The sequence below is a fragment of the Colius striatus genome, chromosome 13 (genome assembly GCF_028858725.1).
Source record: "Colius striatus isolate bColStr4 chromosome 13, bColStr4.1.hap1, whole genome shotgun sequence".
Classification (NCBI taxonomy): Eukaryota; Metazoa; Chordata; class Aves; order Coliiformes; family Coliidae; genus Colius; species Colius striatus.
Genome location: NC_084771.1, coordinates 6204563 through 6228930, shown reverse-complemented (window position 1 = coordinate 6228930; position 24368 = coordinate 6204563). Strand labels below are relative to the sequence as shown.

At 43.3% G+C, this 24368-nt stretch overlaps 1 protein-coding gene across 3 annotated transcripts in view; it reads right to left on the bottom strand.

Moving 5' to 3' along the window:
* The window catches only part of PASD1 (PAS domain containing repressor 1), a 52349-nt gene that overhangs the window by 25589 nt on the left and 2392 nt on the right, over nucleotides 1-24368 (bottom strand). For all 3 annotated transcript variants that reach the window (XM_062006550.1, XM_062006552.1, XM_062006551.1), the window contains exons 2-5: nucleotides 4353-4444; nucleotides 2459-2515; nucleotides 1256-1410; nucleotides 392-483 (exon numbers count right to left, since the gene is read on the bottom strand). In XM_062006550.1, the coding sequence (XP_061862534.1) occupies nucleotides 392-483; nucleotides 1256-1410; nucleotides 2459-2490 (279 nt within the window). In that variant the 5' untranslated portion in view covers nucleotides 2491-2515; nucleotides 4353-4444. The remainder of the gene's footprint in view (nucleotides 1-391; nucleotides 484-1255; nucleotides 1411-2458; nucleotides 2516-4352; nucleotides 4445-24368) is intronic.

Sequence of the window (24368 nt, the reverse complement as noted above, 5' to 3'; positions counted from 1 at the left end):
GCTGCCTGGCTAATGGGATGTGGGAGGGAGAGAACTGCTCTGCTTTTTTTCAGAGCCTTTCAAGTTTTTGCTGAAACTGCCAGCTCCAGCAGCTCTTCTGAGAAGGGCAATTCTGTTTTTCCCCTCTCACCAGGCCAAACCTGGGCCAAATTGGTCTTCATTCCTAAACGAAAAGTTGCTTATCTTTAAGGGAAAGCAATCATACTTTTAATTCTGTGTCTGCAAAGCAATTAGCACAACGTTGGTCTCTGTCAGGTTTGTATGATATGTGCCACCAGAGTAGAAATCATTAACATTGGGACCTACAGGTGAAAAGGAACTATGTATCTCTGAACCACTCCACTGAACTGATTACTTCTCACTAATCTGGGCAGCTTTAATTTCTTCTTACCTCTAACATCAACTGGGTGAACTCCTCGTTGCTAAGAAATGAAGGCTTCCAGTCTTGTCTAATCTCACAGGCTTCTGTCTGTGCTGTGATTTCTTAAAGAGAAAACATCAAAAAAGCAACATGACTCATGCCAGTTGGGTTTTTTTTTTTTTCTCATTTTCAAGCAACACTAGATTCCTTTTAAGAGGTTTTCAGAGGAATCATCCTCAGATCATTCTCCACACAAAGCCTTCTTGCACGCAACAGTCATTTTCCACATCACCATGATACAAATGCATTAGAAATCAAGAAAAGTAAGAGGAGACATTTTGAGTGGTCTGAAGAAATCCTTCAAAAATCAAGATCAATGGGCTAATTTCAGAGTAGTTGAGCACCAGCATGAGCAGAGGGCATCTGTGACTCTGAGGCCATGTCAGGAAGGCTCACAGGAATGCCCAGGCAGCAGGACAGGCTGCAACCAGCCTTCCCCTACACCCCAGGAAACCTGGGAACAGAGCACAGAAACCTCTTTTCCCTGGCTTTGGTAGTGTGCACTGTTCCTCGTCTCTTCTTCCCTCATGCTCTGTCTGAGAGCATACAAATGTGTCAGGGGAAGCGGAGGCCAGTGGGGGAAACAGAGTGGTGTCACTACATTGAAAAGCAAACAATACTGCATCTTCTCAAGTGTACCTATGTTTAACTGGTCAGCACTGTATCCAAACCTAGCCCATTCCCTGAGGCCAACTGCTGTGCCTTGTTCATGTCCTCACTGGAGGTCTTTTAGATGCTTGGGAAAAACAGTTTCCATCTTCTGAGTGGAAACTGGCTGCTGGGCAGACGCAGAGCCAGCTCCTTCAACAGGAGCAGGCCAGTGCCTTCCAGTACCTTTCTGTTTCTGTAAGAAGTCGATGGTCCTCTGCAGTATTGTGGACTTGTCCATCTTGAGAGGGTGGCCGTGGCCCTGCAGCATCGTGCAAAGCTCTTTAATGAGGACATTGAACTGGTCTCTCCTCTTCTTTTCGGATTTGTTGCGTGATGCCCTGCGTGACAGAAACACAAACGCTGCTAAGCAAAATGAAGGACCTCCAGCTTGACCCAGGGAAAGGTAAATGGCTCTGCCCCAGCAGAACACTTTGAACACAAGAATCTAAACACAAGAATCTAAACTCTGCTAGGAGTGCAGAGACGGCTTGACTGCAGCATAAAGTCATGCACATGCACTTGTATCTGGTTTGGAAAACCCGCTGCCATGATACATGAAACTGGGAATGTTAAGAGTCTGGCTGTGGAAATCACAGATTGGTTTCCAGCTTGCATTAACTCAGTTTAAGAGTGTTTTATTAGGGTTTTCCCCTGGATTAAAAACAATAAAAGAGAAAGCAAATCCATTTAGTTTCTTCCAAAATCCTCTTCTTTCCAATGCTTACATCTGAGATGTTCCTGTTTTCATACAACCTCTCCCAGGAGTAATTCATTTTCTTTACATGACTATTCATGATGATACATGCTTCCTGTGATCTAGACCGAGTGTGGCATGCAGAAAGCATTCCCATTCATATTCAGCTTGGCAATTGGAGGTTCTCAGATTTTAGGTTCAGGTTTATGCTCACAGCTCTCTCTGTTTGGCACTCATGTGCAGTGCCTCACTGGAACCAAGCCAAATGCTTCTCTGGAGGGAGACTAACTCACACCTGTGCTAAAGCAGGACTGCTCTCTATCACAGGGAACTCTACCTCAGGTGGGCAGAACTGTATAGTGCCAATAAAACCACAAGTCAGGAGTCCTTCATCAAGATAATAAACAGCCATGGGGTAACATGAGATTCTGAGGGCAGAACAATGTAATTTAAGGACCACTCAGATGATGTATTCATCATAGGTGTGGCCAAACACAGTATGAGAAGCTTGAAAACAGTAACTTAATTGTGCTGTTTATGGACTGCTACACACACTGTACACTGCATAGGGGCTTTGCCTTGGCATCACTAGTACTTTACTCAAGTACTTTTCCAAGCATTGGAAAACACAGCATTTACAGTTCTCCCCCAGGAAGGCTTCCACTCTCAGTGCTCTCTGCTCCCCTTCATACCTCTTTGCTCTGTCCTTCTCATCTTCATCCATCAGTTCGTTTACACGACACAGGGCTCTGAAAGGAAAAGATAGATATTCCTTGATCTTGTTGAGGATGCCAGAATATGGAGCTTTCTGGTTTTTACTTCATATCCTCCTGGCTGTTTCAGACTTCCCCTTCCCAAACTTGACTTTTGCTATATACTTTCTTGGTTGCTCTGTCAGCTACTGAAGCTTGAGAAGTGAAACTGTTGTTACACTCTCAAACATACAGCTTCAATAAGCATGGCTTTAGATGCAAGGAGCTAAGAGGCAGCAGCCCCTCAGCCTGCCTTTGCAGTCTCCTCTGCCACGGGATGGGGAATTCTGCTGAAGCACTGAACTCAGCACGGGCATCAGCATCTCCTCTGCAAATGCCAGAGCTGATCTGACTCTGATGTCTGTACCAGCCAGAACCATGCCTGATCCTGTTTTGGGAAATCAAACAGGCTGCTGGTGGATTTCAAGCATTGCAACGCTTGAAAAGCATCTGAGATTTCTTTCCCACTGGAAGCACAAGGGAGGAAGAAGGAAACTGTGATAATCCCCCAAAGGATTAGTATTAGGCAACAGCAGGGTACTATGAGGACATCTAAGAGATATGATAGACAGGTTTATCCAAAGCATCCTGCAGCCAATAACTGCTGCTTGTGTTGGTGGACTTCAAGCACATCATCTGAGCTGTGTCCTACCACCGGCACTAATCAGTGAAAAGAAGGGAATGCGAGCTGGGTTCCCAGGCTTCTACATATTCCTGAACTAGAACAGTCACTGTGGGCTGTTGTCTTCATATTAAATGCTCCTGCAGCACACATAAGGAGAATCAATGCATCTAAAGAAGGGCAATGAAGCTGGTGAAGTGTCTGAAGCACAAGTCTGATGAGGAGTGGCTGAGGGAACTGGAAGTGTTTAGCATGGAGAAGCGTGAGAGGAGACATGATCACTCCCTACAACTACCTGAAAGGAGGATGCAGGGAAGTGGAGGTCAGTCTTTTCTCCTGAGTAACATATGATAGGACAAGAGGAAATGACCTCAAGTTGTGACAGAGGCGGTTTAGATTGGAGATTAGGAAGAACCTTTTCCCTGAGAGGGTTGTTGGACACTGCTCCAGGATGCCCAGGGAGGTGGTGGAGTCCCCATCCCTGGAGATACTGCAAAGCCGTGTAGCTGAGGTGCTGAGGGCCATGGGTCAGTGGTGGGCTTGGCTGGGTGAGGTCAGTAGTTGGACATGATGATCTTAAAGATCTTTTCCAACCAAAATGATTCTATTATTCTATGATCCCATGCTCTGTGATGGGTGAGTGCCTGAAATGATGGAAAATTCACCACAAGTGTGACTTTTTCACCAGTGACTTGCTTCTGTGACTCAGATGGGCTACATCCGAGAGACAGGGAGGCAGGCTGACACAGGCAAGCCAGCTGCCATTGCTCCACACCACGTTGCCTGGGTCAGCTCTGCTGGCTGGTACCTCCCTTAGACACCTCCAAAGAGGAAATCACACCCATCTCTGGCATGGGCACCGATCTGCCTCCATCTCAAGTGAGCATCTTCACTGGCAATACCCTCACCCTGTCCAGCACTCAAGGGGCATTTTTGAGACTACTCCAAGCTCAAACAACCTAGTGGCTGTAAAAGTAACAGCAAGTAAAACTACCCAGGACTGATAGGAAGTCAAAGATACTTCTCACAGTAAAAGCTACAAAAATTTACCCTCCCTTCCTGCTCCAGGGCAAAGATCTCCCTCCTTGCAGATGACCTGGGCAGAAGCAACTGCAGGATTATTTTAATCCCAGAATATAAATGCACTCCCTGGGGGGGCAGTGGCTCTCACTACCCAAGTCACTGAAAGCTACAAGCCAAATTAGAAATTACCTGTTCTATTCCTCAGATTCATCAGTCCAGACTGACAGAGTGGGATTAGCTCTTCTTATCACCATGTAAATAGAGGTGGCGAAAAAATAATCCTGCAAGGAAAAGCATCTCCAGTTAAAACACAGTTGCAGGCAAGACTTAGTCTAGAGCACAGCAATCACTTTAAGCTAAAGAAGTCTACCACCCTAAATTAGAAACATGCTAAAGTATAACTGGTGAAACCTCAGCAAAGCTGCCAGGAACAGGAGATGGACCATGTTCTGGAGCTCCTGGCTCTGTGTGCAGCCTGGGAAGGCCAACTTGACCTCTCATGTCCAAAAAGCCATGTGGCTCAGCAGGGTGGAAGAATGGCCCTACTCTCTTGGGGCCATTGAGGACTGATCAAAGTCCTTTCCAAGTGCAACAGTTTACCTGGTGTGTGTGGTATGAAAACCAGTGAGTATGATCCATGCCTCATCTCTCCAATTTTGCAGCCAAAAACCTCCTTCAAGATGGACACAATCAGCTAAAGTCGGTTTACGCCACAGCCACCCACCTAGGGATGGATTTAAGGCCACCTGTGAAGATTGGCTACTGATGGGACACACATGTCTCCTTTTTGTTTGTGATTAAAAAGGTTACTAATGAACACACCACTACATTCATCTCTCTGAAACCATCAATCTTGAAACTTGCTTGGCTTTAGATAAGCCTCATTCTCAGGAAGGACACAGATGCAATCAGACTGGCCATGACTAACAGCAGTAACTTCAACAACAGCCAAGTGCTGGGCTTCCAAACTTAACAAGCTTTTAATGCCCTTGAAGTGACCTCCCTACATTGAGATCAGGTTCTTGGCTGTTTCTCCTCTTACCATTAGTTCCAAAACGAGCTCAAGACACCACAAGAAACTCACTGCCACTGCTGAGGAGCACATACTTGTAGCTGTGGTGAAAGGGCAAACATACCCCCACATGTCTGATCATCTAAAGGACTGGCAAGAGCTTGCTTCTTTGTCTAACTAGTGGAAACATCTCAAAGGGAAGAAGGTGGCTGAAGAACCACTGCAAGAGATATGTGTCAGGCATGCACATTGGAAAGGGCAGCTGGGATGAGGTAGGTGCTGACATTGTGAGGCTGCTGCACACACCAAGAGCAACACAGATCCTGGCTGGTGATATGGTGAGAGTGGTTTGTGTGAGCAATGGGAAACAGGCCAAATTCCTGCCCACTGCAGCTAAATGAAAGTATGTCAGCCCATTTGCTCAAAAAAACAAAGGGCTCAGATGAAGTGTGATACAGTTGTTGTAAACAGTATTATGGAAGTTACCTGCAAGAGGCTTGCTCCCTGACACAAGAGAAGTACAAGGGTAGCTTAGAAAACACCTAATGTATTTCAGCAGTGAGTAAATCAGTAGAAAATGCAGTTGAGGTGAAGTGATCTTTTTCCATTTGCAGCACAAACTTCCAGGGAAAATCCCATACAACTCCTGATACCCCCAGTGAAGCTGCAACTAAAAACACCATCTGTGTAGCAAGTTTAAACACGGTGGATCTGCTATGCTTCAGTTCTCATACTCATCATATGCTGGTCAAGATACCAGCTTTTATCCTAGTTCAAAAGTAGCGTGTGATCTTGTTATCCTATGGAACCACTATCAAACCAGGGTGCTTATCTGAGCCACCACTGCCCATGGATCGGTGTTTTATCAGAACCATACAGTTGTTTTGCCTCTAGAAGAATGACACACAGAGCTTTTGCTCACTTCCAATACTTTTGGAGATATGTAGGTATAAAGAGAATCCTTTTTAAAGCAATGGGTTAATTAAAATAGAAATCCTTGTGAATACACAAACATCTATCTCAGTTTTTCAGGAAACAAGTTGTTCACAAAGAAAAAAATCAGCCAAACAAAAAGATTCTTCCCAAGCTTTGATTGCAAAGCTTTCTGCAGAAGCCTTCATGCTGCCTTGCTCATAGGCTCCCAGGAAGCCTGATGGGTTCTCTGCCTTGTATCTGTGGTTGCCCTCCCAGCCTGCTTGAATGGCAGTAAGTTGAGGGAAGCTGTTTTGTCACTGAGAGACAACAGTCCAACTAATGCTCATTGATTCTAAATCGGGAAACAAAGTCCAGATACTCCAGACTGCAGCAGCAGAGTAATAAGACTTCCCAGGTCTGTCCAAGTGTGACACTCTAAATGAACACTAGAGATGTCCTCAGTCAACACCAGACTTCGAGGTTCTAACAGAATAAATGGCCCTAAAAGGATCCAGAGGCCCAAACACACAGAGAAGCTTTTTGCATGATGCAGCAGGATGGTGAGCTACAAAAAGTCTTAGTCGAAGACACCTAAGGACAAAATATTCTTAACTGGATTAAGCACTTCAGGACTACATTTAGCTAAGTGCTTTTTGTCTTGTTATGAGCCAGAGCTAAATATAGTAACCAGAATACTTAAGAATAGTTTCATAAGGGTTGTATACACTCCTCAGCAAGATAAGGCACTTAGCACTACTGACAGCACTATGTCTGCATGTTAAGAGTATTTAAAATAACTCCAGATGGAACCTCTTTGACCTTAACTGTATTAACCAGAGGGATCAAAATTTATTTATTGCCTCCTGAAAATCCCCTCCTGAAACACTTGGCCAGAAGGATCCCTGAACTATCTGGGCAGGTAAAGAGAGAGGACACTTGTTGGTGCTGCCAGCATCGTTTGTCACTCCACCTACAACAGGTGAGGATCAGCTTTCTCACAAAGAAATGCTCCTCCATCATTGCTTAAAGCCCTCTGTAAAAGATGTTTTCCTCCTTTGTACAGGGAGCCTTAAAAACCACTCATAGCATTTTAAGGGCAAGTTATATTTTAGACTTTTTAAATATCACAGTATCTGAAGTTGTTTCCAGGGTTACAGAAGGGGTAAAAGAATATGAAAGCCTTAATAAGACAAATGGACTTCTCAGATGCACAGCTAATTAAAGCACTGTTCCATGCTATCTGCAAAATTCTGGTGCATTTTTTTACTGAAGTGAGAATGGGAGAGGGAATTTGTAAAGAAATTGTTTGTTTTGTAGAACTACCTGAATTCTGGAGCTATCTGAAACAGCAGACTTTTGACTAAAGAAAATGGTTATTTATTGGCTTCCTGCAAATCAGCAGAAGATTAATAACCTCAGGACAGCTCTTAATGGCACCTCACATCAGTAAGAGCCATCCCCTGAAACCAACAGTTCCTGTGAATGCTTCATTACTGCTTTAATCTTCATTATTTGGTTATGACACTGATAGGAAGGCAAAGATCAGTACACGAGTGTAACGCCGGGCATGTCTCTGTGATCAGCAACAAATACAGCTTTTATCAGTCACCTAAAAAGGGTCCTTGAACCCAGATGATTTGCTTGGTTTTTCCCCAACTATATCAAGTGGTCTAAATAAAAATATCCTCTGTGCATGAAAAAATTATTGTGCCTGTCGTTAAATTTTCATCCAAGTTTGCATTTGAGCAATATGCAGCAGTTAGGGAGCCTTCAAACCTATGCTGTAGGAAATATTTTAATTACAGAAATGTGCTGTGCTAATAATTCCCACGGATTTTACATGCAAGGAATTCAGCAGAGAGCCCTCAATTACAAGATGTGGCACCATGCAGCCGTAAATAAGAGAGTTAATGCATTCTCCAGCGATACGATTTATATGTCAATATGCCAATGTTTCATTCTTCTTGAGGCAACAGGAGGGCACGGCTGTGGCTGACAGCTAAACAGCTGATTTGATTGTTAAAAGGCAGGATTTAACCTTTTCACTGAAGTGCTACTGATTCAATTATAAGATGCTAATGTAAATGACATTTGAAAAACCCAAACGGTGCTGCTGAATCTTTATGGCAGTTTAGCACAGAAGTGATCGGCACTTCCACTCAGGAGCCCCAGCACCGAGGCTCTGCCACCTGCCCTGTGCCACCCACCACACTCAGCTACCTGGGCACTCACACAGAGTCACACAGAATCATAGAACTGTTTTGGTTAGAAAAGATTAAGTCCAACTACTCATCTCACACTGCCAAGCCCATCACTAACCCATGGCTTTGCAGTGCTCAGCTGCCCGGCTTTGCAGTGTCTCCAGGGGTGGGGACTCCACTGCCTCCCTGGGCAGCCTGGGACAGTGTCCAACAACCCTCTCAAGGAAAAGGTTCTTCCTAATCTCCAATCTAAACCCCCCCTGGTGCACCTTGAGGCCACAGAGAAACACAGAGCCATGGCAGTGGCTCTTACTGCAATGGTCTGTCCCTTGTGCTGAGCAGACTTGATGACAAACTCTCTCATCTTTGGGGCAAATGTTTCTGGACAGGCTTCTGCAGGGGGGTTGGACTGGATGATCTCTAAAGGTCCCTTCCAACCCCTACCATTCTGTGATTCTATGATTGTCCCAGCACTACAGCAAACCATCAAGCTCTGTATGGCTGTGGCAGTACCCTCTGCTGGGGTGCCCCATTGGCACTGCCTTGCTGCCACTGCCTCACAGCTCATCATGAAGGCAGTGTGGAAATGCAGGGAATAAAACATGTGCCAAAGGACAGGCATCTCTACCTTATCTGACCTGCTTGCCTATATATTTTCTGTGCTTGTTTTGCCTTCTCCCTGCCTTGTCATGCCTTGCTTTCTGTTATCTTCACTCCTTCCTGCTCTTCTTTCCTTTATTGCCCCTACTTAGCACCCATTGGTTTGCAATTCAGAGAACTGGATCTTTCCTGAATGTGGTTTTTGTCCACCTTGTTGTTTATGTCACCTGCCTTCACCACTCATTGCTTTTACCTCTCTGTGTTCTTCACTCTCCTCTTTCAAAAGAGAAAAAAGTGTTAAAACGATCTCAGCACTGACAACCAAAAAGCCATTTCACTGCAGGAGCTCTCGGCTTGCCCAGGTCTGAGGCATGCATGACCACCAAATTCTGGTCAGATTAATATCTTCAACATGGTTGGCTCCCAAACCACCTTGGTCCAGGCCCTGTTCTGCCTGATAGCTCCTAATTCCAATGTCAGACCCTGAGCCTCATTGGAAGAACTGGGATCTCCCTCAGTTCAGAGATGGAGCTGTGCAGCTCCATCCTTCACAGAAACATCACCCTTCATCTCCTTGAGGGAAACAGTCCACCACAGCACACTCATCTGAGGCAGCTACACACACCTTCACTCTTTGTGGGTGTCAGGGCAGGGTGACAAGCCATGACTGTACCTATATTTTCACATGGCATCCCTACTCACTGGAACATGAGTGAACCAGTGATGGTGAATGGTGGTGAACTGGTGAGGGAAGCAAACATTGTTTCCTCTTTTGTTACTCTGTCAGAAGTGGACTTTCTGTACCACTACTGTAACTATTGTATCTCCACGCTCTCACTTATCTACAGCATACTCTCCTTTGGTTTATTGAGCTCTAAATTTAGCTTGTTACCTGTCATAGATTTATGACTACATTCATTATAGCACTAACAGCTTCAGACAGAAGCTAAGAGGTGCCCAAAGAAAATGGATTATACAAAACAATTACACCATAAAAAAGGGCTGTATCAGAACATTGTGATTCAGCACAGAAAGAAAATGAAAGATGCAGGGAGGAACAATGGTGGTGTGTTGGGTTGTTTGGAGGCTTTTTGTTGTTTTGGGTTTTTTTTTAACCAGGATATGCTGCTTTCTGACAAAAGAAAGGAGGAGAAAGATTAAAAACTAACAGACACTTGAAAAGATGATAACTGCAACATTTTGTGCTCTAGGATTTTTGTCAGGTCCTAGAGAAAATAGCTGGCCAAGTCTGTTCTGTTCCAGTAAATTACTGAACCTCGCAGGGTAAAGATACAACATTGTAAAATATTATTTCAAATGTCTCCAGGGCTTCTGTGAGAAGAAAAGCATACATTTAATTAATGCTATCAGCTTGTCTAATAGCCCCTTCACATTCTCAAAACACAGCAAAAGGCAGAAGTGCTGATTCACAACCCTAAGTAGTACAAAATTATACTTCTACCAGCACTAGAGGAGTAGGAGCAAGATGCATATGTAAATAACACTTCTGCAGTCTTAGATGGATACCTGTGCTCATTTGTAGCTGTGCAGTTACTACAGGAAAGGTAAACATGGGTTGTAGTATGCAATGATGATATCTAAACTATAAACAATTCTTTCATGCACCTGATTCAGGCATAGAGACAAATAATCCTCAAACAAGAACACAGCTTTCCCTTGTGTAGGATGGGACCAAAGGCGGTTGTCCACAGTTAATCCTTCAGCAGGAACTGAGATGTGTGTTTTGATGGGACTGTTTCCAGGAAAGGCACCCAGAGCTAAAGGGAGGCAGCTACACTGACATCTAACAGTCAGAAGTCTTTTGAACAGAATGTTCTCCAAGATTTCCAGCAAATATGAACGTTCTTAAAGTTCTGCTTCTGCTTGTGGCTGATCCTGATGGTGCAGATGCATGTGTGTGGGGATGAGTGACATAAACCCAAATCTTACTTCAGAGAAATTTGCAAAAAGAATACCAAGAGCAATTTCTCCCAAGGAAAGCAGTGGTGACAGTCAGGATGACTCCTGCAGCGCTCATCTCCTGCTGCTGGAAGCCACGTAACCATTCCTGCAGGGTGCATGCAAAGGGAAGGTGAGCAGAGCTCCCTCTCTCTCACGCCTCAGGACAGTTTCCATCATATTCACTTCTCTGTCAGATCACAAAGGATGGGGGGGTGTGTGGGAAGGTTAACCCAATGAATTTCTGCAATGCAAGGAGTGTCTCAACAAGATAAAATAACCCACAAAGCTACTGATCCTGCAGCTTAAACAATATGGACAACACTTGGTCATAAACTGACCATGGACATTCTGATCAGTTTCAGAGTTTCATTCTGAACAGCTTCAACACCATCAGAGCAAACCAGCTAGGAACATTTTTAAAAGAAACCACCATTCTGTGCTAACTTGACAGCAACTTTAGCTTCTACACCTACTGCAGATCTGTCTATAAAGTGGGTGCTGGGCACCCTGGCACCTTGTGCTGGGTTTTCAGGGATCACCAGTGGGAGCTTCTCCCTGGGAGGTGCTGTGCACTACTCCCACGAGAGGTCATCACTTGCATCAACTGTATTCACAGCATTGAGGTCACTGGCTCCTTTCTCGGTTTCAGATTTTGTTTTGGCAACTATGTAGACACTAGGACAAATACATCAAAGCTGTCTTCTTGGATGTGTTACCTTGAAATCCCTCTTGTAATTCCCCTTCTCTTCTATTTACTACAGATGAAATTCATCCCAAGCAGACAGCTACATAAAGTCTACACGTCAGTAAACTACCTATTTTTACATCTTATGCTGTCTCTCTGCACAGGATAAATGTAATCATTAGACAGCAAAGAAAATCAGCTATCTACTGAAACTAAATGCCTTCTCCTCTACTTATCTCAGCAAGAGAACACCTCTACCAACTACCAGTTCATTGAAAGAATAGCAGCATTCACCTCCTTAGCTGTTCTCTTCTTCTGCTCAAACAATACATTTTTTGCATTGTTTCTTCTCTGCCTTTTTTTCAGTCTTGGATATAAAATGCACCTCAGATGCTTGAGGCTGGTACAGATGGGGAGATGAGCACTTGGGCTTTGTGTTTGCTTGTGCTGGAGGTTGAACTCATGACACAAAAATGAACATAAGGCCTGAGGGCTGCTTGCCCTCCACAGTAAAAGTGGAGTGCCTTCAACTGAATCAGGAGTGGGTCCTGGGTGGTTTCAGGACCATATTTCCAAAGAGCTCTGCTCTGGTGAGAAGAAAATCACTGTGTATGATTTGGTTTCAAAGTTTGTCTGCTCAGAGGCTACAAGACAAGCAGATGGCAGGAGATATTAGTGGATTGGAGGGTTCTCTTTCAAACTCTAACGTGTTCTGTCTACATAAAGTAGTCCCCTGGCCACTTCCCTAGAAAGATGTGTCAGCTCATCTCAAAGCCCAAGAGCAACCACAGCTGATCTTGGAGTGACGATGCACCTGTGAAAGTGATGTAGATGCACCCGTGAAAGCAAGAAGAGTCTACCAACTCCCCAGCCCATTTAATGAATGCAGCCTGATGCTATCAGGACTCTTCTGGTATGTGACCAGATGTTTAGCATAGCTGATCCACACCTGCATAGTAGGTCTGCCCCATTCTGGCACGCAGAGACTGTCTGTGTCACAAACTGAAGCCTCCTGGAAGCACAGGGCTTGCTGCACCCGTGCTGCTCTGTCCACACTCAATGCCACATTTCTGGATCCTCCTTCCAAGAAAGGGCAATCCAGATGCTCCTCTGCTGCTGTTGGGAATGCGTGGGAAGGCAGCTGGGTGGGCTAGATGTTGTTCAGACAGTCAGCAGGTAGCTGGCCATCCTTGGCTTTGCCATTTCTGCCCTTAGATCTGCTTGGTCCTCTACATGGTCTGGCGAGCCCTTTGGCTGGTAAAGTGAGAGGTCTTGGAAATCTGGTGCTTGTTCAGCATCCTTTGATTTCTGCTGAACAATGTTTACTTTTCTGATGCTTTGCAAGCAGCTTGCTGTCATCCTCTTCCTCCTCTGGTGCTTGTACATCAGAAAGCCTTCGCATACTCCATGAACACAGTTGTCCATCCTTGTACATGTGAGGAAACAGGGCCACACATCTTACCTCTGTCTCTTTTAACAAGTGTCCCAGTTTTGGGAAGCTGAATTTGAAACAGTAAACACAGTTACATCCTAATTTTCAGTAATGCTGAAATCCAGCATAAGCACCTACAAATAATGCACATTTTGGAAAAGCTCGACCTAAATTATTGACCCAAGGTCACACAGCAGAGTTAAGAAGTGAATCCAGATGTCCCAATGATTAGCTCTGTCTATTGGCATTCAGTCAAGTCTTCCCTCCTAAAATAAGCTTCCTGAAGCATCTAAGACTACAGTCTTAGAACTCCCTTAAATATGCAGCACTGCTAAGAACTGATTTACAAACGAAGGAGAAAGGCAAAAAACCCCCCCCAGTTCATTATTTTCCCCTCAAGTGATCACTGAGTGACCAATGAAAGGGCAGCTCAGAGATATTTGATCTCAAACTTCTTCCTATACATTAAAAAAAACCCCAGAAGATTCTTCTCTCCTTTCAAACATGAAGAAATAATGTCCTGCCTCAGTAATCCCAGACCTGAGTAATTTAATCTTCTCTCTGTTGCAATCTGTTTCCCATGTGTATCAACCAGCCTGGAATTTCTGGAACGCAATACATAAGGAAGCTATTGAAAAAGAAGGAAATACTATGACAAAAGGATTTGAGATAGGTCTGAACCAGACTGAAAGCCTCCCTATACCAGAGGAGAATTCAGCTCCTGATCCAGAGTTAAACTTGACTTCAGCCCAAATCTCAAACCTGAAGACTCTGAACACGATGAATTTCCCAGAGGCACACCACCTCTCTCTTGAGGAGACCTGCAGAGGTTTTGCAGCAGAAGTGGAACAAGCACTGGTTGTCTGAACAATTAACTACCCTATAGAACAGAAGTAGGAACAGAGCAGAATAGAATATTTCAGTTTGAAGAGATCTACGGTGATCATCTAGTCCAACTTCCTGATAACTTCAGGGCTGATGAAAAGTTAAAGCACGTTTATCAAGGGCATGGCCCAAATGTCTCTTAAATGCTGACAGTCTTGGGGCATTGAGCACCTCCCTAGGAAGCCTGTTTCAGTGTTTGAGCACCTTCTCAGCAAAGAAAAGCTTCCTAATGTTCTGTCAATGTGAGAAAACTATAAAGAGCTTTAGTAGTTAAAATTCAAAGTCTCCTATGCAAGCTTACTTAGAGTTTTATCTACTTACCCATTAAATGAATATCAAAGCATTCACTGGAGCTGAGCTAACTGACCTCATTTTACATCTTTGTGTTCAAGTTCAAGCATAAGAAACTTCTTTACCCTTTTGGTGTGTTTAATTCTGGAGCATTTCAGGTATAACGTGCACATAAGTCAAAAGGAATTTAAACAAAGCTCTTGCATTTCAAAATTTGTCTTATCCTCATTTGGCTCCGAGAATTTCAGCTGCTTTTCTTAAATGATCTGCTCACATCTGCTCTCCAGCTGAGCCCTGTTCATGCCCCACTGACCTTACCGTTGCCATCTCTGTAATCCCGCAGCTGAGAATAACCAGCAATGCACCCAGTCCCTGTACGTGTCAAGAGCCTTTCAAGACAGAGTAGGCAGAAAAGAATCAGCCTTTATATAACAGGGAAAAGAAGGATTTCAGAGAAAAAACATTGTTCAATTAAGATGAGTAATAGGAGCCCCATGCCTGAAGTGCCCTGGTCCAGCTCCCTCAGGCAATGGAACTGGAGGCATCAGTATCTTACAGGATTTTACTCTACAACGGCAGCTGGCAGATATTTTTCTAACAGAGAGCACAGCAGCATCATTCACACTCATTTGATTCTATTTACTGCTGTTCCTATTCAAATTCAGCTAATCAGATCAAGTTATTTCTTGGCCTGTGTCTTAAAGCTGAATAAACAAACACCTTTCACAAGGTCTGAGCCCACCTGTTTCAAGTATATGATTAAGGGCTAGACTTGTGCAGCCTTGTGAGAAAACTCATCTCATTACTTAGGATGCCCAAGAATCACTCAAAATTGTCTTGAAGTGGCATTTTTCCATCCTTCCTGCATTACAAATATATATACTATAGCTGCAAAGGGGTCTCAAACACCAAATGCCCATTTGTGTTTCATCTGCCCTGAAGAACAGCACTTGGAGCTGAGAGGAGCTCATCGTGGCACCAGTTAGACAATATGATGCAAAATATTTTCTGTGGCTAACAGACCTTCTCCACAGATGTCTCTTCTTGTTTACTATGAAGAGGGCAGAAGATAAATATAGTCAGCAAATGCATTTTGGACAAAGTCATGCTCATTGTTGGTATTTGCACTAGATAACACTTTAGAGACTTAGACACTGGGAAAGACGTTGACCCACCACTGCTACACCAAAGATGGATTTGAACTATTGAACTTGATTGATTGAACCATTGACTACTTTTTTTCCAAGAAGAATTGCTGCCACTTGTGTTACTGGCATTGCTAATCATACAACCGGTGTTCTTTCCTCCTTTAAAATACTCCCCCACACTTCTCTCTCTTCTATGGGGCACTTTTAACTTCACCCCCAATATTCTCTTTTGCACTATCTTGCTCACATTCCTTCTCAGCTAGCTCCTTAAATGATAGCCCTTTGTTTTGAAAGCTTCAGGAATAAAAGAATACCTAAACAATTAACTGCAATCACAGGAATCATTCTGCATGGTCCTGCACTAGAAATATAATGATAAAGTAAAACTTTCCTGCAGAAAGAAGAGAAGATAAACATCCACAGATCACTCACTCTCGCTCTTATTACTTTGTTATCTTTTTTAGATTGCAAATCTGTCAGTCATTGGAACACTTTCACTACTGTTACACATATTATGCACAAAGACCCAAGATCTCATTCTGTCATAGATAAGATGTTCACACACATCCATTTCTTTCTCCTTGCAGTTTATTTGCATGGCTGGCTGGATAACCAGCCATAATAACAAAATATGACTCAGCATGACTGAATGCCCACTTTCCTTTGGGGATCCTCTTGTGTTGTTTAACTATTTAAGACTGGAAAAGATACATCCCTCCCAGATAATGTTCATGCAATAAAGATTAAACATTGAGACTCTGGGGCAATGGATGGGATCAAACAGCAACATTTCTGCTATCATGCCCTCAAACAGGCTCTGGTCTCTCCAGCCTCATGGTCCCTCACTGCCCACTGCAGCACAGACAGACAGGGATTTCTCACTGATGGCAGAGAGAGGACACAGAACAGAGATCATGTCCCACAAGGATGGGCATCCCTGGAACCAAGGACACACAAGTTTATCAAGAATCCAGTAAAACCAGTAAATTAAATATGTGGGTTCATGTCTCTCAAAGGCTAACTCTCCTCTAAGGAAGCTAATGACAACAGCAATGGGTACTGCCACCCTGCTGAGCAATGCTGGCTGTATGGATGGGGCTGACAAGGATGGTGAATCTGGACCTGTAGATATCTGTGATCCCTGGTTTTCAAGTAAGAGATCAGGCTTCAGTGTCAGATCTCACCTCATCTGGGACAGACAGAAAAGAGCATTGGCCCTTCATTTAGCCAGATCCATTGGCACATGTTTTGGGGTTTTATTTTAACTATCTGTGTAACTCTAGGGTGAAAACACTGAGATTTATCTGTGCATTCTGGAATTAGGATAAACATGAATTTATTACCTAGGGCTTTCCTGACCAAAGCAGCTTAAGCCATATATCCAATGTCCATACTGTATTTAACACAGCAAAACTAGGCAGGCCAAGAAAATACACATTAAAAACAGATGATGGAAAGAATCATACTGTAATGCACATGCATAACAACCACATAGGTAAAAAGGGAGCTTGTTTCTGGGATAATCTGACTGCGTTAAGAACACCAAGGCCAGGACAATCCCTGACAAGCATCTACGCTGTAGCATGAAGCCAGCAGCAGAAGTTAAAAATGCCCATGACCTTTAGCTGGCAGCCCCAGTTTTCATCAGAATTTCACACCATGTTCAAGAGGCAAATATCACCTCTGCTCCCAGCCTCCTTTTCATGCACTGCACTAAAAATCACAAGCAAACTATACAACAGTTTAGTGAAAGGCAGGGGAAAGATTCAGTTAGAGAGAAAAGCTAATCCTCCTTCTTTTTCTTCCTCTCATTGGCCCTACTGCAAAAAATCAGCAATAGAATTCCTTTCTGCTTCATTGAAATTAGTATTACATCCATCCTGATTTAACACTAAATTTTCTAGTCCTGGCTTAACTTCCAAGCCAAGGACTATGCTCAGCACCAAAGCTTGGCCTTGGCTGGGCAGATGCAAAACCAAGACAGAGGATGCCTTGGTTCTCCGGATGTCATTTTCCTACTGAAGCCAAAACCAATTCCTGTGCCATGCTCATGTCCCAGGGGCAAAATCTACAACTTTGTGCTCATCCCGTGCACAAATACTGCACATTCTAAACCGGGACGAAGCTGGCTGTGTTTATTAAGCTCCCTTCAAAGTGAGCCCCTGGTTATGATCAGAGCCGTCACAAAAAGTAATCCAGAGTACCTAAGCTGCTTTCTTCTATGCTAAAGTTTAAATGAATAAAAAATCAAGTACAGCATCACAGAATGCTTCTCTTCAGCCTCCGAAGCTTGTTTACCGCTGCCGTACGAGCTCAGTTGCTGAATGAAATATTTACAACTATTCATGCAATCAAACTCATTTTCCTTAGGAAATAACTGATTAGGTATCTCACATCTGTTCCTGACAGTGATTTAAGCCTGTGCTGATCCATATCTAGACCTGACATGAATGTTAATGTTTTAGAAACAGTCTTCCTTAATAGGAGGGTGACTACAGGCTAGCTGGGTCTGGTGGGGATTGACTGCAATTGGGAAACCCTGTATCTGCTGCTGAAGGATGACACAATCAGCCCACAATTTTCTCTGACCTTATGACCTAAGGCTTAGGAAGCCTGGCAGGAGCTAAAAGTTAGAGCACAGCTTGATGTGGAATTATCTTGAGAATTATCTTCCTATCTCTGTCAAAAGTTTTTAATATCTCACAGATGTTTGCCTCCTCCATGCAGAGCAGCAATTCTGCTCCTACAGACTCTGGCATTGCATGTTTTCCTTCCAGCAATGATTCCCCCTCAGGGCTTTTTGATTGAAGCTGTTGCAAGTGCTGCAAGGCTGAGAGGAAAATCAGCTGCTGGTAAAGCTGTCTGGGGTGATTCTCTCATAGAGCATGATGCTCACATCAGGAAAGACATGAAAATAAACTCCACATTTTTGCTCAAAAAATAGATGGTTTATGGGTAAACAGCCAATGCCAATGTGCTGTTAGAGAGAGAAATCGAATGTGTAGTTAATCTGATTTGATTCATCCAGTGATCCTCTTTTCCACAGGAAACTTATCACAAGAACTTATAAAAAGGGCAGGAAAAAGAAGTATTTCTCACAACAGCTCCAGGCTCTGTACTCTCCATTCTGCACAGAGCGAGGGAGAAATCCCCATCCCTCTCAGGTCACCTGCAAAGCTCTGCAACTTTGTGGCAAAGATGCCAATGACTAAAGAGAAGATCTGTATTATGGCTCCTTCTGGGAAGGTACATCTCAACTGCATCCAAGTTCTGACAAGAGCAACTAGGTCAGAAGAAAACTTGTGGCAACACCTATAATCACTACAAATTTTATTTCGAGGTCAAGGAGCTAAATAAAAACAACTGGAGAAAATTAACTTTGGCATGATGCAAAGGACCTTGTAAAGCTTTAAATCAAATACAAACAAAGTCCATATAAGTGACTGAACAATAATCTCTGGAACAGTCAGGAATTCCTCGTAAAAGTAGATTTCAAACGCAAGCCAAAGAAGATTAAACTGACAATTCATCTCTCCTAGAACTTCTACACATCATAAATAGGCATTATGCCTTCTATGCAAAGCAGCTCATTATCTGATTTATTCACTAATATCTCTTCTTATTCAAACAATTCAAACTGGACTATATCAGAAAATCCCAGAATAGCTTCCTTGGCACAGTAGCTTTTGAAATAAGATGATGACTTGTATTTATAACATTTTAGTTACCATGCAGTGAAATTCATGTTACTATAATACACTATCTCTAAGGACAATTTTAAGAAAGATGCTATTCCAGCTGGATCACTTATTAATATTCATGCTTTCCTTCAAAAAAAATCAAAACACAGAAGCTGTTCTCCTTCACATTAGTCTTTTTTTCCATCCCTCAAGTGAAAACAGAGATTCTGCTCTAGTCACAACAGCCTACTACCAACAAACCGATCGCTCTCACACTCGAGATCTTGATAGCTCTCCTACTTGCCTTTTTAAACACAACGATACCCAAGATAAGGACTTCAGCTCCAGATTGGAAACGTGCATCCTGGATAAGACAAAGTTCAGATTCAGCCTCATTTCTCGTTTCCAAATGGTTTAACAGCAGTTTCAGTCCATGGCACTTCTCCCATTTTACTCCATGGATCTTTGCCCTTTCTAGACACTATCTCAGGACTATTGCAGTCATATACTCTCCTGCTCTAACAACCTCCTTCTGGGACCCTCTCTATCCAAACTCTGAATTATTTACAGAAAGTAGAAGAAATGCAGTTGTAGACAATTTTCCAATATAACAAAATTTTTAGCAGTGGTTCCCGAGTTGTGAAACTTTCCCAAATAATGAACTTCTGCCCCAGACCTGGTAAGACATAGATATCAGGAGGTCCTGTAGTTCAAGAGCCAAGTCCCAAGAGATGTGAAGATGTCCCAGATAAGAAAGTGATTTAGCTTCACAGAAGTCCATGCTCCAACAGAATGAGCAATAAGAATTGTCTGTCTTGGGACTGGCACCCAAAGGGCCAACACATACTCCCTCTGCAATCACACAGCATCACATCACTGCTGCCAAGTGGGAGGCTAACCCCAGAGCTTACAATGGAAAGAAAATAAAGCAACTCACTTTGACATTTACACATTGTCTCCACTAATGACAAGGCTCATCCCTTTGCAATTGGCAAGATTAAATAGAATATGGAGGTGTTCAGATTAGCACAAAGAGTTTGTTTTATTAATACATCCTATCGTGCCCCTTCCATGAAAAGCCTGCCCCAAAATGAAGTTCATCCCAATTATTGGAGAGAAAAAGCAAACCTCTGATACTCATCTTTAATATACACATTGGTAGCGGAGTCAAGCAAAGTCCTGCCTTTTTGCTGCACATGACTCACTACACACACACACACACAAATCCCTTAATAAAATTGGATTGGAAACAGTTTGATCAGAGTGAATATTTTTCATGTACTGTAAATTGTGCCAGTGTACATTGCACTTCGAGACAGGACAAACAGGTTTATGGCCAAACTTCCTCAGCAAGGTGCGTAACCCTTCCCAGCTATTACAGTCTCTCTTAATTGCTGCGGTTGCTGTGACAAGGCAACAGTGGACCAGAGACATGGCATCCTCCTCTAAACATGAAAATATATTTGCAGTTTGTGCAGTAGAGCTTTCAACAGCCTAAATCCAAGGGTTGACTCCCAGGGGCGCTTATTTTTCTCTTTGGCTGATACTCTGGGATAGGTCCTCACTGCACAGAAGTTGATGGAAGTTCAACCTTTGACTTCATCAAGTCAGGAGTTCATCTCACCTCCTTCACACAAAGCATTTGCTTCAAAAATCTTCCTATAAAGCTGCTATGTCTATGCAAAATAATTAATGGCAATGAGAGCTGTTATCAGCTCATCTATTGCTCATTTATTTCTTCAAAACATGGTTTACTTTGTGCGTTGCTTATGGTCAAAACTTCATTGTCCTGAAGAAATGTGCTGTGCTGTGCTACGCATTAAACCAAGATGAAAGTAGGCTGAGGCCAGAAGAGAACAAACAAACCTTATTAATTTCATTGAAGCATGTGTGTATGCTTGTGTTTGTGGGCTGAACAGATGAAGCAAGAGAGATTAGCATTTTTATGGATATGATTCCTGCCATTGCTACATACTCAAATATCTTGCCTAAGCTTTGGGCCCTTTGTAAACAAGAATAAACACACCTACGAATATCTTTGCATTTATCTATTAGTCAATCAATTAATCAACCTGCCTGGGGCTGGCATTCAATAAAACACGAGATCCCCCAGGTGAGAAGGAACATTCAGGTAGGGGAGACAGAGGCTCAGTGTGTCTGGCTGAGCCATGGCACTGCCATGGGGCGCAGACAGCAACTGCAGGTACCACACAGCTACCAGCCAAGCCTGGGGTACTGGGTGTAAACCCATATGTTTTTGTTTCGTACCCCAGGACCCTGAGAAGCAGCACTAGAGGACCAATGCCCCAGCAGCTGACAGAGGGCAGCAGAGCCCTCCAACACCATGTGAAGACCGAGTCCTTTGCTCTCCCCGACCCCTCAGGACCCTTGGCTGTTAGAGATCTGGCAGGTGGGAGGGTGGCATAGTTGTTCCAAGTCCATCTGCTGTGCAAAGCTCAGGCAGACAAGGAAGCTCTGCACTGCACACTTTCAACATTTAGTGCTCGAGAGGAAGGAAAACATGGGGGAAAATAAAAAAGATTGAAATCTGCAGCAACAGGGAAAATTCATTCTTGCCTTGACTCCCAAGAAAACAGCAGAAGCCTTGATGCATGGGGTTAATAGTGCAAAAACACCCACAGGTCCATTCACCTTTCAACCTTACATTAAAAAAACCAACTAGACTGGAGACCAAAGGACTAACTCTGCAAACTTAATTTCCTATCTCCAGGAACTCTCTAATTTAATTGTATAATCTCTTTCATAAGATTATCAAGATCTATCTCAAAACTACCCTAATTGAGAGACTATTACACAACTTCAATCCTTAGGTAGCTAGAAGCTTTCTTCTAATTTCCCCATCTAAATTTATTCATGACCAACTTGATCAGACAATCTGACCATGTGCAGATGCTATCTTGTGATGTAGCTTTTCTGCTATTCAGTCCCAACTGTGTGTGAAAAGATCTACTGTAACCTGTCCCTTCATTTGTCCAACTGACCAGAGACAAACAACTCATGCTCTTCAGTCTCACTTCATACAACAGACTTTAGCTCTCCTGCTGCTGTAACTTAACATGTTCTTGACTGGGGCCTCCAGAGCTATGCCAAAGGCCAGTGGGCTACTCCATGAGCAACGAACAGCTCTTGTACCGACGCTCTGTATGATGATTCGTGCAATGATAACATCACACTTCCCTGAATCTCTCTTATTACTTCATCAAATGCTTGCTCACAGGTATCTCCTGACCAGCCAGTGCATCCACAACTCTCCCTCCTGTCACGGAGAGCTGACGAGCTCCTCTTCACTCTGGAAATTCTTGTTGCCTGTCTCCACGCTTAAAACTTGGCATGACTTTGCACTCAGCACTATTAAATGTCATTTTATTCATATCACTCCAATCAACAAAGTCACCTAAATTCCTTTCACATTATAATGTGATCCTCCTCCATATGGGCAATACCTCCCAAGTGTGTGTCATCCTGTGCAGCCCCTGGGCACACACCCAGACCATCCCCATGGCTCAGAGCAGCTCTGCTCCACAGGCACAAGCATCATCCCAAGGCAGCAACAGCACTCATCTCTTTCCATCCTGAGGACTTTCTCTGAATACCTCTGCATCCACCCAGCTTTATTTGCTTGCAACTGTTGTATCTTTTTTCCTTAGCCTTTCCTTTTCCACCTTTCAATTCCTGTATTGAACCATTACCTCTGTTATAAGGAATAATGTCCCGTGGGGCATGGTATCAAATGCTTGGCTTTAGATAAACCACATTCCTGCCTTACCCCACCTAAATAATCTGTTATACAAAAAAAAAAAGATGTTAGATTAGCCTAGCACAATCCATCCTTGATAAAATCTTGTTGTAATTTAGCCTGCTTCCTCATTACTACAGTGTCTAATTATTCTTTCCTACAAAAGACGTCATCAGACGCTGTGTACTATTGCATTCTAACCAGCAGGTCCTTACTTCCCTGCATTGCCTTTTGATTTTTGACTGTATAAGGTCTCCCCGGACAGGATACAAATGTTTCTGCAGCTGAAGGGCCATGGGAGAGCCTTGCTGAAAGCCATGCAATATCTTAGTAAGACAAATGAGGAAGTGCCAATAATCCCAGTCCTAAAATACTGAAAGAGTTGAGCTACTGCTTTCAGTATTTCAGGACTGGGATTATTGGCACTTCCTCATTTGTCTCACTGAGATATTTAAGTTTTGCTTGTTTTCTTTAGGTTTTTTTTTTAACTTGGCTATGAATAACTTCCAGTCTCCTGTAGATTTGTTAGTAATTGCACTCTCTTCCAGATTCTACAGAAGGTTCTGCTTTCATGAGAAAGTTGTGTCATTATTTAGAGACATCAGTTCTCCTTTCAGCTGAGGCAGGTCTGTGTAAATTGACCAAGCGCAGGTTTTGGTTGAACTCAAATATTGGAACCAAAATAAGAATGTCCTTAGGCGAGGTCACATCAGGTTAATCAAATCACTTTAAAAACAGACTTAAACTAAATTGGTGTAATCTCCCCATGTTGACGACGCCAAAGCCAATAATGGAATATGAAGTAGGCCAAAGTCTCTCATTAATTGTACACACCTCTGTGGTTTGACTGAATCTGGTGCTTCTGAGGCTAAGCAGATATGCAGCCAGCAAGTCCAGCTCCAAGAGCGCTCATCCAGGCATTGCCACCACCTCAACCTCACGTAAAACTGGGGTTCCACCAGCACTGCAGGAACTATAAAGAGGCTTTTGCAGGGCTTCTGCACATGGTCACCCTTTGTTCAGCACACAGGCCACAGGGCAAGGAGTCACGCTGTGCTACACAGTCCTGCACACACCAAAAGTCACAGAGATACAGAAAAGAGAAATGAGGGGAAAAGAGAAATGAGGAAAAAGGAGAAATGTTCTCAGCCAAGGCAGCAGAACAGGACAGGCACTGCTGCCAGGAGAGACTGTGCTGACAGCCACAGAATTGCTATTGCAGTGGGATGATTTGGGGCATGGGGAACAGAGTGTGGCCTCGGGTGAACAAAGATCTGTGGGAAAGAAAGATGTCATCCAGCTCATAACACACCAATAACGTTCTTGTACCTGCCTGACTTCCTTCATAGAGATTTGGAATTGAAGCTATACAGAAGCTTTAATATTTTCATTTTAATGAGACCAGCAACACCTGGTCCAGACTGTTTTGGGTTTTATAGTTTTACTACTTTGGTTAAAGCCATATTATTCCACTGGAATACATAACTGTTCCACAACAAGCCTGGATTCAGTTGTTCTGGTATAGGCACATAGCATATTCCTCCAGTCTTGAAGGAACAAGCTATGTTGGTATTAAAATCTCTGTATCGTTACGTGTGGATCTTGGGAGGTTGCATAACCTAGAGCAAAACAATGCA